The following is a 15591-nucleotide window of genomic DNA, read 5'->3' as shown; positions in this document are numbered from 1 at the left end:
GCTTGCTCTCCTGCTGCCGGCATTTGATTGATTGATTGATTGATTGATTGATTGATTGATTGATTGATTGATTGATTGGTTGATTGATTGGTTGATTGATTGATTGATTGATTGATCGGCGAGTGATAGCAGCTCCGCCCGTGGTTTGTGTACGACATGCCATTCACAATATGCTGTGTCCAGGTATATGTTAACAGCTTCAGCTACCACAACGGTTAAATCATGATCATGCGCGTTAGTCGTCCAATGTGGGTGCATCCACGTCTAACAGTGATACACATAGAGTTAGTCTGTACTAACTCTATGGTGCTATAGCTGCCAAACACCAATAGACATTGTAGAAGTTCTCATATATCACTACACAATAAGCACTTCTTCTGTGACGACACGTTTCACTTTCGTGTTATACCGATTCCTATGACGAAGGGATCAGTCATGTTTTTTTTTTAGGGGCGAAGCTCCTTAAGGTCGAGGCTTGTCCGCCGTTACGCCGTATTCAGCCGCTAGTGCTCTGAGCGCCCGCTAGAGGCGCAGCTGTGCTCTCGTTTGTGGAGACCACTAGATGGCTATGCGGCGCTCGCTCCACTCCGGCGCGTGCTCTAGTTTGATAGAAGACCGCTAGAGGGCCACAACTGCGCGCTTCCTCTCTCTTTCGACAGTCGTCAGTCAGTGCGCTTCGATACTAATAACTAGAGACCGGATTTTAGGCAAATGCCTATTCTGTTCCTTGCGCTCCTATAGCGCCACTTTGATATATATGAGCATGAATTAAAGGTTAAGAAGGGCTTTTATAGTGTTTTTATAGTGCCTATAAATGCCTATTTTTGGCGTTTGTGCCTAAATGTTGACAAATGCCTATAAATGCCTATTTTCAAAATTGCCGCTTAAATGAACACTATTTAGCCTCAGGTTTCGCTCCCTGGTGTAGTTTGAGACCATTATTCATGTTACCGCGCTAGATTGACTGTTCGGAACTACGGGGTTCAACCTAGTCCTCTAGTTCAAAAACAACCGCTAGCAGCAGTGGAGTGGGACACGCCGGCGAACATACGCCGCGCCGCTCACATGGCGCGAGCGGTTGGTGAATGCGAAACCGCAGAGAGCCGTCAGCAGAAAAGAGAGTGAAGAGCAAAAACAGAAAGAAAAACGCAATGTGCACGCGGGTTTTGCTTTGTTTGTAATTTACTTTTAAAAAGTGTTCACTGCAGTAGCGACACGACCACGACGCGCGTAGCGTTCCTCTTCGCGTTCCACGACGCGAGGTCGGTAGCCTGCCCAACGAACGCCAACGGAACGCGATCGTGCAAGAAGAAGAACTTTTATTGAGGGAAGGGAAAGGGGTCTAGGAGCTAGATAGGTGGGTCCCTATGCCCAAGGCTCCACAGGCTTGTGCCGCCAGCCGGACATGGTCCAGAAGCGCTAGCGCTCCGGCTTCGCATCGCCTCATGGTCCCATTTAGCGGGAGATGGTGTAATTTTTTCCGGAGGGCGTTCAACAATACTTTATGTATGCTCGTACGTGCGTTTGTATGCGTGCGTGTATATATACACATGCAAAACTGAAATGTGTCGGGACGCGGGGGGGGGGGGGGGAGGGGGGTCGATTAAACTTCCCTCTTTCCTCCCCTGCCTGGCTACGCCAGTGGTTCACTGCCAGGGGAGAAATTGGCTCTACGCGTTTCGACCCGGCCAATAGGAGGAATCCCTGCCTTCTGGTCTTTTAGCGATCTGGCTATCTGCTCCTGTTCTGCCCTTCTCAGTCATGCCGAAAAGACACCCAGGAGCCTGTTGATTCGACAGTGACTCACCGCGCAGAACACGGGAGAGACCGTGTTCTGATAACCGTGCGGGACAAAGCACAATTGCACGGTTATGTTAAACTGTTGGCGCCTTTGAGCCATCAACATTTTTGTTTACCTGTCATAGATAGAGGTCGTGCACGTCTTCGTTTGAAATTATTTGCATTTATATGAAAATTTATTGTGCCTATATTTCCGACATTGGAGGCCTAAAAGGTTGTTTTGCCTGCCTATTTTTTGTGCCTAAAACGATCTTTTCTATTGCCTAAAAATCCGGCCTCTACTAATAACATGAACGAAGACAAGGCGGCGGAGCGGAGGGCTCGCAAAGCGGCTGCAACGCGGGCTCGCCGTCAAGACCCTGAGATGAGAGCTCGAGAAGCCGAAGCGAGACGCCAACGCCGGCAACAACAACAAGCCACCGATCCAGAGGCGGTGAGGGCTCGCGCAGCTGAAGCGGCACGGGCGCGTCGTCAAGCCGACCCGGAGGCCGGAGCTGAGGGCCCGCGAAGGCGAAGCGAGACGGAAGCGGCGACAAGCGGATCCTGAGGCGGCGCGAAAAGCTGCAGCCAAGCGCCTGAACCCTGAAGCGGTCGCTACCTGTAAGGCTACCTGAGGTTGGTGGCGCCGATGGGCGCTTTAAGCTCGACTTTCTAGATCGCAGTTTCGTCCACAGCTGCAAGGTTTGCGACCGCTTGTGGTTCGATAACAATTTGACCACAGCATCAGAAACGAACAATCCCGCGCCAACGCCATCGCCGTGCTACAGCGGGAGTTTGCCGCCACCACTGAAGTAGTAGAAGATCACAGTGAGTGTGCTCTGCTTGCAAAGACTCTTTGCATTCAAGAACCGTTGACCTTTCACTGACCACAAAGCGATCTCAATGAAGGGTCAACGGAAGCAGCGTCTCACTACCATATACGGCGACGACGAATAAAACATTGTGTATATACTGAATGCGGTCGCCGCAACTGGGGAGCGTATACCCACCACCCCGTGCTTTGCTGCGCTGTTTCAGTGTCTTCCACGCTTTCGTGTAACGCCTGCGATGGAAGATTAGTGCGAGTCTTCAAAGTGAATCAGAAAGACAGCTATATACGCACAGGATGTACACTTGTGCGTATGTGTCTTTTTTAAAATTTATTTATTGATTGTAATATTTGATCCCCTCGTCAATTCAGTATCTCGGAACGGAACGAAAACGAAAAAAAAAAACGATCTTTTTGACCGGAACGAAAACGTAACCGGAACTTTATCTGTTATTTCGTTTCGGAGTGACACCGAAATTTTTTAAATCGTTTTTTGGTTCACGAGGAAACATATTGCCTCACAGATATCTAGCGGGTATCACGATTCTCCGAAGAATGACGAAAAATGGCATAGTGGGTGCATCGCTTCAGAAAAATTACGATGATTTATGGCGTGTTGGGTACCTTGCATGTGTTCTTGTATTAGTTGCTCCAAGAGAGCCCACAACGGGCTCTGCAAAGGCCGCTCTTCCAGCTTTCGCTGTGACTGTGCTGCGTGTTCCGCGCAGGCCTGGTGATTTTTATTGCGATAGCAATTATATGCACACTCTCGGCGGATTTTTGCCGTCGCCGCCATGTCCCGGATATGTATATGTATGCATATATAAATAAACTAGTCCAGAAATAAAATAACTCAGAAGAAAAAAATTCTGAAGCGCTCGACCGGGGTTGCGCACCTGCGACCCCTCGCTCCGCAGCTTACTGCCTTCATGGTATTTATTACACTCAGTATTAGAATGCATGCATGCATGCATGCACGCGTGCACAATAAAGAGCACAAATAAAGCAAACAAAAGTACAATCACATAGCGACAATAAGCGCTAAAGCGTTACTAAGGACACGCTCGATGGCTAACACAACGTGCAGTAGAACAGTGAGAGTTCTTCACATCGTGTTATACAGGAAAGGTGGTGAGGCCGAGCACCTCACCAAGAGGGGGTACCAGTCCGGTCTAAAGTCCAGGTCGTCATAAATGTCCTTTAGGTGAATAGCCATTCGAATGAAGTGTATGCTTGAAGAAATTATGGGTTCTGCGTTACGGTCTTGCATACGTGTCTTACATAAACTGTGCATACCTGTGAGGAAAAACATATCATATGGCACTTCATCAAGCGATGTTGGTATAAGATAACGTATGGTGTGAGAATTAATCACAAAACTTTTCTTCGGTGCTCGCTGAAGGACATCCCAGAACAGAATAGCGTCTTTGCAGCTAACAAAGCAATGTTCCATTGTTTCCGGCGCATCACATAGACGGCAGTTACCAGAAGAAACAAAAATACCTTTTTTTTTAACCATGTGTTTACCGCCGGAGTGGAGTTTATAGAAGAATGTTTTTGAATTAGGGAGGAATATACATTTTGCGCACACGTTTCAACGCATCGTGGCCTGAAAGATTGGAGTACAGTGAACGGCACAACGGAGGCGGGAAGAGCATAGTTAGTAAATCCTTACATAGTACCTTGCGCGAGACTGTGTACAGGTATTCCATGGAAAAGCGAGCTTTAAGAAACCGAATTGCGAGGTAAACTTCCTGCATGAATCCCCACATGGCGTTCATCAAACTTCTCCAAGCGCCATGCCTCATTCGTTCTCCAGGATACTAACGGCAGAATACAAACGCACGCGGCGTTGGGTGAAACGCACGGAACGCACACGTGGCGAAATTAAAATTATGCGAGACGTGGGTTATGCTGCATCGTTGCCCGCGCTGCCTTTCCGTCGTATCGCTGGCGACCCGCGACCCAGGCTAGTTTTCCATTTTGGGGTTGTAGCGCCACGCCACTCGTGGTGGCCAGCCGGCCAGGGAAAAAGAATAGCGTCCCGTGGCTCGTGGTGGCTATAGTGGGAACGCTTTGGCTCTTGTATACTTATGCCACAGGATGAAGAAACGAGATGGCTGAACCAGAATCACAATATGTATGTTACACCGCGACCAGAATCCCGAGGCTAAAATTACAACCACGAAGAAAAGAAACGTATATGCGTGTATACGACACAAGCTCTGACTAACAACTGAATTATTCTTTCATACGCCAATGCATATATAACCCCAAGGCAAACTTCCGCACATGCGCACACAATAGCTCTAAACCAAAACGTGTAATAAGGATCATAGTGTATTAGATACGCGAAGACATGAAATCATATTCAGGTGGGTGCTGGGACAAAGAAGTAAAGAAGAAGCAAGAAAAAGAGAAGTGCATTTGCGCTGTAATTTTAGCCTCAGATATATGTATCAACTAGAGCCAAATGAGGTTTATCTTAAAGGGCCCCTCACCAGGTGACATAACGAATTTTAGTTAGACATTGGAAGTTGTTGCGAGCCCAATAAAGAGCATTATGGCACAAGAATTTTTCTAATCGGTCCGTTAGAAGCTGAGAAAAACAACAATTTGTAGCGGCGCGAAACCATGATGGGAGGGGGCGAGCTGCAAACCCTTGCCGCTCGCCCCGTGTAGCCTTCGCAAGCCAAATCCCTTCCCTGCCCTCATCGGCACGCGAGCGGGAGGATCACATAACGCATACGCACGAACACGTCATGCGCACACAATGCCACGAGCGCATAACGTGCCAGAACCAGCCAGAGCCCCCGAGACGCGAGCGGTGTCGTGGCGGCGTTCTTTGCGCTTCATCTCTGCAAGTTATGCCGAATGCGCCCTCGCCGATCACTTGGCTTTAAACCTATTAATGAGCACGAAAGCTGCGACATTTGTACGGACGCGAGACTAGCGGTGTGCCGCATGAACGTCTAGTTAGACGCGGGAGGATAAATGAGCCTAATGAGCGCTGGAACGCGGTAGAAAATTAGTTTCGTTGTAAAGGGTGGCGTCTGCAGGATGCGCAAAGCGCGAGAACACGAACGCGTGCGAAACGGAGGTAGATTAGTCTCGAAACTCGCTGCGATTCGCAGAAAAAAAGAAAAAAGAAAACGCACACATTCCGTTTGTGTGTTTTATTATTGCTCTCAAGTTTTATTCATCCTTTCAAACAACAAATCACACAAACTACACGTCGTGACAAATAATTATCGCAGTGTCACGTGCTGCTGTTGGCGACGTCAGAGCACAGTCGTCTACGTAGAGGAGCTACGTCACAGCACTACCATCTACGTAGGGCCATTTTCTCATGTACGTCATCCCCTCATTCTCTAAAGCGCGCGCCCGCGAGAGCAAGGGCAAGCAGCGTTCACCTTGAAATTTGACCCATTTCCGCGGCGCGTAGCGTTGCACTGGGCGTTCACGATCACGTCTGCCAAAATTTGCAACGCTACGCGCCGCGCAAAAGGGTCAAATTTCAAGGTGAACGCTGCTTGCCCTTCCTCTCGCGGGCGCGCGCTTTAGAGAATGAGGGGATGACGTACATGAGAAAATGGCCCTACGTAGATGGTAGTGCTGTGACGTCGCTCCTCTACGTAGACGACTGTGCTCTGACGTCGCCAACAGTAGCACGTGACACTGCAATAATTATTTGACACGACATGTGTAGTGTGTGCAATTTGTTGCTTGAATAGATTATTAAAACTTGAGAGAAATAATGAGACACACAAAGGAAATGTGTGCGTCTTTTTCATTTTTTTTTTCGTGAATTGCAGCGAGAAGCGGGGCTAACGTGCCTCCGTTTCCCATGCGTTCGTGTACCCGCGGTTAGCGCATCGAGCAGACGCCAGCCCTGAAAACGAAAGTAATGTTCTGGCGCGTTCGAGCATTCATTATGCTCGTTTATTCTACCGCGTCCAAGTAAACGTTAATGTGGCACTGGCTCATGATACCGCCACTCTCGTGCCCGTACAAATGTCGCAACTTTCATGCCCGTCCCGCAGAAACACGCAGTACACCACAGAGAACGCCGACACAACGCCCACGGCGGCTACATAAAAAAAAATGTAGCGGCCGTGCAACGCCGCTCGCGTGCTCGGGCTGGCTCGGGCACGTCATGCGCACGTGACCATGCATGCGCATGACGTGTTCATGCGTATGTGTCAAGTGAGGAGGGCAGGGAAGGGATTTGGCTTGCGAAGGCTACACGGGGCGAGTGGCAAGGGTTTGAAACTCGCCTCCTCGCATCATGGTTTCGCGCCGCTACAAATTATTGTTTTTCTCAGCTCGTAACGAACCGATTTGAAAAATTCTTGTGGCATACTGCTCTTCATTCGGCACGCAACAACTTCCAGCGTCTAACTAAAATTTGCTATGTGGCCTGGTGAGGGGCCCTTTAATGACTAGAATCGACGCCCGCAGGGAATGCGAGCCGTGGCTTCACGTGCCACTGCCAAGCGCTGTCTTTATTTTCTTCTCCTGAGGTCGCGCGCTCTGCGGTTTTGTTTGCCGCCCAAAGGAAGGCGCTGCGGGGTCTTGGAAAATAAGGTCTCTTATTAGATGCGAAGCAGCTTATGGCGGAGTTCAATCCGGTGGTGGTGGTGTGCGGCGTGTGACCACCCTTACTGCGCACGCGCAAACCCTCTCCACACACCTCCTCTCCTACGCTCCCCCCTCTCGCGCGCCTCATTCTCTCCTGTGCAACGCCGCAATGAGCGCCCTCCTACGATCCCCCCCTATCGCGCACCTGTGAGACCGCGTTCCCCGCTCGCCCTGTGAGAATTAACGGCCAGGCTAGAGGGAAGACACGACGCGCGTAGCGTTCCTCTTCGCGTTCCACGACGCTTTGAATCGATGGATGCAGCTTACGGCGCGGCACTTCGGCCCAGCTTAAGAACCTGGCGAGCCAGCTCCTAAAAAAAATACACCATCTCCCGCTCAAGCGAACCACCTCCCCGCTGCTTCGCATCCACACATGGTTCCCTTTAGCGGGAGATGGTGTATTGGAAAAACGCGAGCGCAAGAGTCCGAGCAGGGGCGTAGCCAGAAATTCTTTTCGGGGGGGGGGGGGGGGGGGGATTCAACCATACTTTATGTGTGTTCGTGCATGCGTTTGTATGTGTGCGTGTACATTTGCGCAAGCAAAATTGAAAAATTCGTCGTACATACTTCCGCCCCTCTGAAGAACGTGGGAAGGACGTGTTTTACCCCGGTCCCACTTGCTTAATTAAGAGGAGGGCAAGTAACTATATCACAAATCCAATGTTTATTATGATTACCTTAACTTCAAATTTCTGCACACACACACAAAAACCGTTATGAACCGTTACGGAACATTTTTTTTTCGTTCCGGCACAGAAACGCAATGGAACTAAACAAGGGCGTCCGCAGAAATTTTTCCAGGGGGGTGCATCCATGGGGGGGGGGGGGGGGGGGTTCACTGTTCACTACCGTGACTTGACCGGCAAGGTTATTCAATAATATGCAGTGATGGGAAAGCTGCTACAATTGCTCCAAGCTGCTACATTTCATTAAAGCTGCTACATCTATGCTACAAATGAGCACTATTTCTCCAACCTGCTACATTTCATGAAAGCTGCTACATCCATGCTACAAATGGGCAGAACTGCTCCAAAGCTGCTACGCATAGCATCCGAGATTAGCTGGCAATGCGCCGCTTTATCTCGGAGGCCACCGTCAAGGGGATTTTTTAGCAACACCAGGTGGCAAATAGGCTGCCGCCTCTCGTGCCATTCGTAGGCAGAGCCAATCCAATACAATCCAATGCGTGGGCACATGGCTGTAGTGTCGGTACCTGGTGGCACTGTCGTTTGAGCTGAGTGCAGTTGCGGCTCATTCCCAGTTTTCGCTGCGTGCCGCAGCCTCGCAGTCGTACCGGCGGCGTGAACTCCCATCGCGAACATAGCGGTGGCGTCATGGCACTCTCCACTCTCAAAGGTAAGTTTTTTAGCTGCTTGCCCGTATCACGTTTATCTGTGAGAATCAGATGCTCCAACATGTCAGGTGCCTGCATCCGAGCAATCATAGTGCGGAATCTTCAAGAGACTCCTTCAGATATCTTGCAAAGTGTGCACCGCAGGTGGTTCAAACCGCTGAAGTTTCATCTCTTCTTGATGAATTGACGGTGCTAATCTTGAACCAGTTACATGCAGGTTCTGACATGCCACTGGACAAATACTGGCATCAAGTTTTCATCATGAAAGATGGTCAGGGTGGGCCAAAATATCCGCTATTGTCCAAGCTAGTCAAGGCACTTCTATCACTTCCGCATGGCAATGGCGATGTTGAGCGTGGATTTAGTGAAAACTCAAAGAGTCCTGCACGACAGGTCAAATCTTTCTCTCTCTCAAGCGTAAATGGCATACGTCACATAATGTCATATTCAAAGAGGTTTGACAGTGACCCGTGCTCATTTCCAGTCAATTCCGATGTCATCAAGGCTGTCAAGGGGGCATCAAGACGGTATGCGGAGCGCCTTGCAGCTGAAGAGCGACCATCAAAGCGTATGCGTATAGATGCAGAGCAAAGTTCACCGAATGTGGAACTTACCAATGACCAAGCCAAAAAGGAAGTGGCTGAGGCAGAACGGATGATTAAAAATGCTGACTTGTTGATTCAGCGGGGCATGAAGTTGAAGAACTTCTCTGACATCGAGAGTGGGCGAGCAGTGCTTGCTCAAGCACGAAAAAAGATGGCCGAGTGTATGCCACACTTGCATGCGGAGAAAAAGGGGAAGAAAGCTTTATGTGTTTGATGCAAGTGACATTCATGTATTGTGTACCTGCGTCTTTGTGCCAACCAGTCTTCATATATCTGTGATCCTAGGCTTTGTTTAAAGCTTGCGTTAGTTGCGCCATCATTGAACTCATGCGCACACTGTAATTAATACTTCATTTTATTGTATAATAAAAGCATTAAAACGCCATCTGACCTGTTTTTTTTTTTTCGTTTTCGCAACCTGCTACAAAACTGAGGGCAGCTGCTACAAATCATCATTTTTCGTGCTACAAAACCTGATACAAAACACTTTTGGCCATTCCCATCACTGAATATGTAATAACGTGCAAAGTTGGCTGGCAATCCTGAAGGCCGTTTCACACGGATATGCGGACCTTTTGTGTGCTAACGAACGCGTGTGCAGCTTATTGCTACTGCATAGAAAGATATTATCCGAAATTCCAGGGGGGGGGGGGGGCAGCCGCCCCCCCTTGCACCCCCCTCCGGACGCCCATGGAACTAAAACCGAAACGAGGAACATTTCGTTCCGACACTCTGCAGTCGTCATATCGTATCCCCTGTCACGCCATGCTTCCTGGACACTGTTTATAGCTTGCGCAGCACTGTAAGTGTACTTTAGTCATTGATCATACTGCGTGCAGTAAATTGTATCAGATGTAACGTTGGGAAAGAACCGCAAACACACAAAGTTAGGTAAAACAATGACATAAAACTAACAAACTACTACGGCAGCCATGTCCGATGGGTTCATCATGCGAAGCCGTGCTTTCGCATACGCCGATGGCTCCAAACGTTCAAACGTCGAACGTTTGTAGATTGCTGTGGCAACTGACTGATACGTGTTGCGCCCACGTATTGGGGACGCAAACCACTGGCCATGCAAGATGATGAAAAAAAAGGAAAAGGTACAAATTGAAGAACGCGAGCTCACTGAGCATGATGCCTTTTGCATAGGCGTACGCAGGGTTCCCCATTTGAAGGGGGATGCAAGGTTTCCTCCCATTTCCGGTTGGTCGTGTCCAAAAGACAAGATGCTTCACAGTGGATGAAAAAAGTAAAATGAAGCGATGCTGCCTCCGGTCCCTGGCTAAGTAAGGATGGGAAGGGGCCTTCAGCCGCGTCAAAAACCCGCCCTTTAAGAGTACGAGTATGGGGCACACTTTGCCCTAGGTGGGGGAGGGCACCCCCTGCCCGCCTTCGTGCGCACGCCTATGACTGTGTGCATGTAAACATGTTAAATCTCCTCGATGTTTATAAATTTCTGTAAGGTTTCTGTTTCATATTTGTTCGGGCTTGCTGATGCAGGGTCCTTTTGTGACGGAGGTGCACCAGATTTTCGACCAATGGTTGTCGCAGGTGATCCGCCTTTATAAGAACAGCCAATTCATCGAGTTTGAGTGGATCGTCGGACCGCTACCGAGCGGGTGAGCCTGCGCGTTTGTAGCCACTTTCTGTAACCACCCGTTTCGAACGACAAACGGGGCTGCGTTTTTAAAGGGCCCTTAAACCACCCAGAGGTCGAAATTTAGTTGTGGTGTTGCAGTTGTGCACGATTATTCAACAAACACGCAGCCGCAAGAATATTTTGAAACGGTGCCGTGATAGCGGAGTTACACGCGTTTTAATGATACAAAAGCGCTCCCCGCTCGCTTCGCTCTTCCCATCGCTAGGCTCCGTTCATCGGCTCGTTCTCCTCTTGGCCGAGTGCTCCTCCTCGCATGGCGGCGAGCGCGCGTACCTGTGGGCATACAAAAAACAGGTTCCTCTGTGGATGACATGACCAGACGCAAATGGTGACGTCATGGTAGCGCTGGGGATACCAAATTGCCCGGAGAGGACAAGGGATTGTTTCTTGAAATTTTTAGCGCGCCCGCGGCTCGTAGCGCTGCCGCCTTTGGCATTGCTCATCGTGACGGCATTCTGAAAGCGTTGCGCACGTTTACTTGAAATGTTAAAAAAATTATCGGAGGTAGTTTAGGGGCCCTTTAAACCACGCTGCATAGCTCTAGTCGCCTTTATGCTTGCGCACTTCGGTGCTGATCTGTGGCGAGTGTTCTGCCTGTATAACTCGGTAAGTTTCGTGCCGAGTAGAAATGCATACCGCATCCTCCATCACAACTATAGCGCTATGGTGGTGTGTGCAGGGCGAGCACGGACGTGACGACGCGTTACGAGACGTCTTTGGACAACGACGGCGTCTTCTTCACCGATTCCAACGGAATGTTCACCGTCGCACGCAGGTCCGAGCACTGCGAGTATCGACTGATTATTAAAACATATGCTGATTTTAAACGCAGTTCATTAAGGCTGACGATTATTAAACAGTGTTAAAGGGGCCCTGAAACACCCCTCCATGTAATCATCGAATGACTTCATTAAAGGAGTTTATTGCCTCACGAATCGACTGCCGCAAAAATTTTTAGAATCTGGCAACTACGAGAGAAGTTACGGGGATTTAAGCTCTTTCTTTCTCCTTTCGTATAGCTAAGGCGCTGAAAGAGTGGGCGGATGACAAAGGGGCAAGAGGCTGCCTCCGTTCGTAAGCGCGCGTCGTGACCTTGAACAGGGTGCCTCCATATGCGCGCGCCTCATCGAGGCACCCTAAGTGTGATTGAAGTCCCTCTATATATAGGGACCTTAAGTGTGATAGCGAAAGGGCGGCATCCCGCGGCGGTCGTGGTAACTATGCAGTTCACGATGTTCAAATCAGCCAATGGACTTTGGGTTTATGGCGCGCTCATTTTGCCTTATCGAATCATTCGCCGAGAGAAGAGCGAGCGATTTCTAGCTGACTTTGAGAATTGTAAATTCCAGGCCGTGTGCTGCGCTATAGGCTCACGTGTTGTCAGGAGCCTCGAATACCGACCGGCAGCGTTTTCTGACCATGCTGGAAAAGTGTTGCAGGGCCCCTTTAATATAAGTTAACGAAACACACATAGGCGTGCGCACGGGTGGGAGGGGGGGGGGGGCGGAAAATCTGCCCCATACCTTGACCCTCACTATAGTCACCTAAGAGGGGGAGGCGCAAAATCTGCCTCGTACATTGACTTAGTAGGGGGGGGGGCGCTGCGATGAACCTTCACCCACCCCTGATGGGGAACCCTGCGCACGCCTATGGAAACACGCATAAAGCCTGAAAAAGCTGCGGTGTAATATCGGGCATTGGTACTGGTCGATCGCGCAGAGTGAATGACTCTTTGGATCCCGCGTCGGTGGCCTCCAGCTACTATCCGGTCGTTTCATGGATCTACATAAAGGTAGGACACATCGAATACAAGGTATCTCATGCAAATGGGGCCAGCTTTCTTCCTAACTGCCTTTCTTTCTCGAAGCGTACGAAAGCACATATATAGGCTCCGAGTTTTTAATCTTCAGGGACGGTAGGGAGGGGGGTCTCGAGCTTTCAGCGCAACCTCGCAGTCGCCGCCTATGCATGCCGGATGTTTTGTCAGCACAATTTTCATTTTTCCTTTGTTCACTCGCGATGCCATTTACGATTGCCACTCTGCAAACAAATGTTCCTTACACACGCCACTCTGCCGTCAGTGTTGGACAACGCTTCCTTTGTCCTTACAGAACCACGCTGAGGAGCTGCAGATGACGGTGATTCCGGACCGTCCTCAGGGCGGCACCAGCTTCGTCCAGGGCACCATTGAGCTTATGGTTCGCCTTCAAGTCATCCTCGTTTGCTCGGCGAATGCACGTCAATATAAACTGTGTGTTTGACAAGTTATGGCAGAACCAGCTCGTGTTATTGTTGCCGTTGAGACTGTCGCGAAGTTGGTTGGTTGGTCTCTAGAAGAGTGGCTCAACCCCACGGGGGATCGGCCACGAAGCGTGCGGCGGTAGAATTAGTAAAGAAAAAAGAGAGAGAGAGAGAGAGAGAGAAACTACGCGCATAGAAATGCCGCTGTTAGAGACCACGGTATGCAACATTTCTGCTCACTCGCTCGGTCGCTCCTTAGCCGCCTCGGTGATTTCTGCATTAACTATTTTACCTCTCTCTCCTGCATATTTTCCTTAGTCCCTTATTCAACCACTCACTCAGTCAACGTAACGGCAAGAAAACAATAATTTTATGCTATCGCGTGCCAAGCCACTAGAGGCACACCATTGTACCAAGCCATAGAGGCACACCATTGTACCAAGCCATAGTTACTGTATATGCTACCTAAAGGTAGCATATACAGTAACTCTACCAAGCCAGACTCCAGAATAATTTTTTAACGTGGATGCGCACGTGAGTTAAGGGGCGTTTTTATGGCGCTAGCATCTAGCAACATTAAAGGGGCCCTGCAACACTTTTCGAGCATGCTCAAAAAGCGCTGCCGATCGGTAGTCGAGGCTCCCGAGAACACGCGAGCCAAATATTATAGCGATGCGCACGGCCTGGAATTTACAATAAATTCTCAAAGTCAGCTGAAAATCGCTCCCTCTTCTCTCGACAAATGATGTATTAGTCCGCAAAATATGACGCGATTGTCGGCAGTTCCACCATTGGCTGATGTTATAATCACGATAACACCCTCATTATTACTTTCGTTGTTAATTTTGAGTTCAATAAGTAGATAATATGTATGTTTATATTATGTTATCGCGTTAAAAACACCGAACAAACATTAATATTAGCACTTCCGGTCTCACCGACAGCTCGTCTGCTCGTAGTTGCGTGGTTCCGTTTTCTTCGCCATGCGCAGTGCGGAAAACGTGAATATTTCTGTGCTTTTGACCATCGCCGGTTGCCGTTGAGAGTGGCAGCCGTTCGAGTGTTGCCTCGTCAGCTGAGAACTGCATCGTCGGCACGTTCTCACGACCGACCGAGGCAGGGGCGCAGCGTGTCTCCGATAACAATGCTGGCGACCGGTAATGGCGGCGCTTCGGGGTCGTCTGCCAGTGCCGTCTTACGAGGCGGTGTATCGGAGTATGGGCCGAAACCGATCTCAGCTGTCATTCGTTCCAAACGAGCGCGCAGGTTTGCTTCCATGGTTGGCAGAGCGATGAAAACACTACGGCGTTCGAGGTGCACACCCAACATTACCAAACCGACGCGCAGTTTTCAAGCACGCGCGATACACAGTGCGATCGGCTCCGCTCGACGAGAACGACGCAAGCCGACCGGAAGTGGCGGCACAGACCACGTGGTTGCGCCCAGATGTCAGAGAGAAAAAAATGAAGAAGAAAACTCCGCCGGCGCTCTTGGGCGGAGCCTCGCTCCTCTGCGCTCCCTCCCTTCACGCCCCGCGCAGCTTTCCGCGCGCTCGCGGCGTTGAGTTGAGGGAGAAAGCTGCGGAACGTGATCTCTATAATTTAGTAACACCACTTAGACTTGACGGATTCGAAAAATTTTTGCGGCATATGACTCGTGAAGAGTCATACGTCAATAATGAGACTATTCCAATATAACTAAGAAAGGTGTTGCAGGGCCCCTTTAAGTTCCTTGCGGAGCATATCAGATTCACCATCGAGTGTGGTTGTCCATAAATTAGAAAAAAAGAGACCACAAACCACAATAAAAGGACATAAAAAGAAGGTGCTAAGGGTTGTGTATGAAAGATATCATCTAGGAGCGTAAGTTTACTGCAGAAAAGGGCGAATTAACCGCCTGGATATAAATAATGAAAAATGATGATAGGTGCGCACTACACAAACGAACAGATGGTTTGCCCTAAGTGAACATAGGAAGCTGACGTTTGGTTGGTACGTAGTACCCAAGCGTATGGCTAGCAACACACGTGGAATATTTAATTAAGGGCTTAGTTAGACTAGAAAGTCCATAGCTAGGTCCCCAATAAAATTAGGAGGACGGCGTTTGGGGGTGTTGGCACATCTCCATCAGTTGACTCATCAGTTTACTCGTAGTCGACGCATAGCGTACACCTTGGTAAAGGATAAGGGAAGGGCTGACGTCACTCCTGTAGCGCGCGCCTCGCCTCCCCGTCGTTCCGCAGCGCTCGCGTCAAGCGCTCCGCCGCGCGCCGGCTTCGCGTTGACGTCAGCGCCGGGTGGTGTGTGCGCTTCGCGCGGCGCTCGCTCGGCAGAGCGCACCCACGTGTGGCGGCGCTCGCTTCGAGCCCTCCTCGCGCTTGTCCGCGCTCCAAACGCTACGGGCCGGCGCCATTCAAGACACTTAAGTGAACATTAAGGTGACCGAAAACATCTTACATATCGCCCGTTTCTACACGCGG

At 49.8% G+C, this 15591-nt stretch overlaps 1 protein-coding gene across 1 annotated transcript in view; it reads left to right on the top strand.

The window, feature by feature from the left end:
* The window catches only part of LOC119406872 (lysosomal alpha-mannosidase-like), a 63244-nt gene that overhangs the window by 44297 nt on the left and 3356 nt on the right, over positions 1 to 15591 (top strand). The window contains exons 17-20 of the mRNA XM_037673639.2: positions 10712 to 10830; positions 11551 to 11646; positions 12591 to 12663; positions 12983 to 13069. Of these exons, the coding sequence (XP_037529567.2) occupies positions 10712 to 10830; positions 11551 to 11646; positions 12591 to 12663; positions 12983 to 13069 (375 nt within the window). The remainder of the gene's footprint in view (positions 1 to 10711; positions 10831 to 11550; positions 11647 to 12590; positions 12664 to 12982; positions 13070 to 15591) is intronic.

The sequence above is a fragment of the Rhipicephalus sanguineus genome, chromosome 10 (assembly GCF_013339695.2).
Source record: "Rhipicephalus sanguineus isolate Rsan-2018 chromosome 10, BIME_Rsan_1.4, whole genome shotgun sequence".
In the NCBI taxonomy this organism is placed as follows: Eukaryota; Metazoa; Arthropoda; class Arachnida; order Ixodida; family Ixodidae; genus Rhipicephalus; species Rhipicephalus sanguineus.
This window is presented reverse-complemented; position numbering and strand designations above follow the sequence as displayed.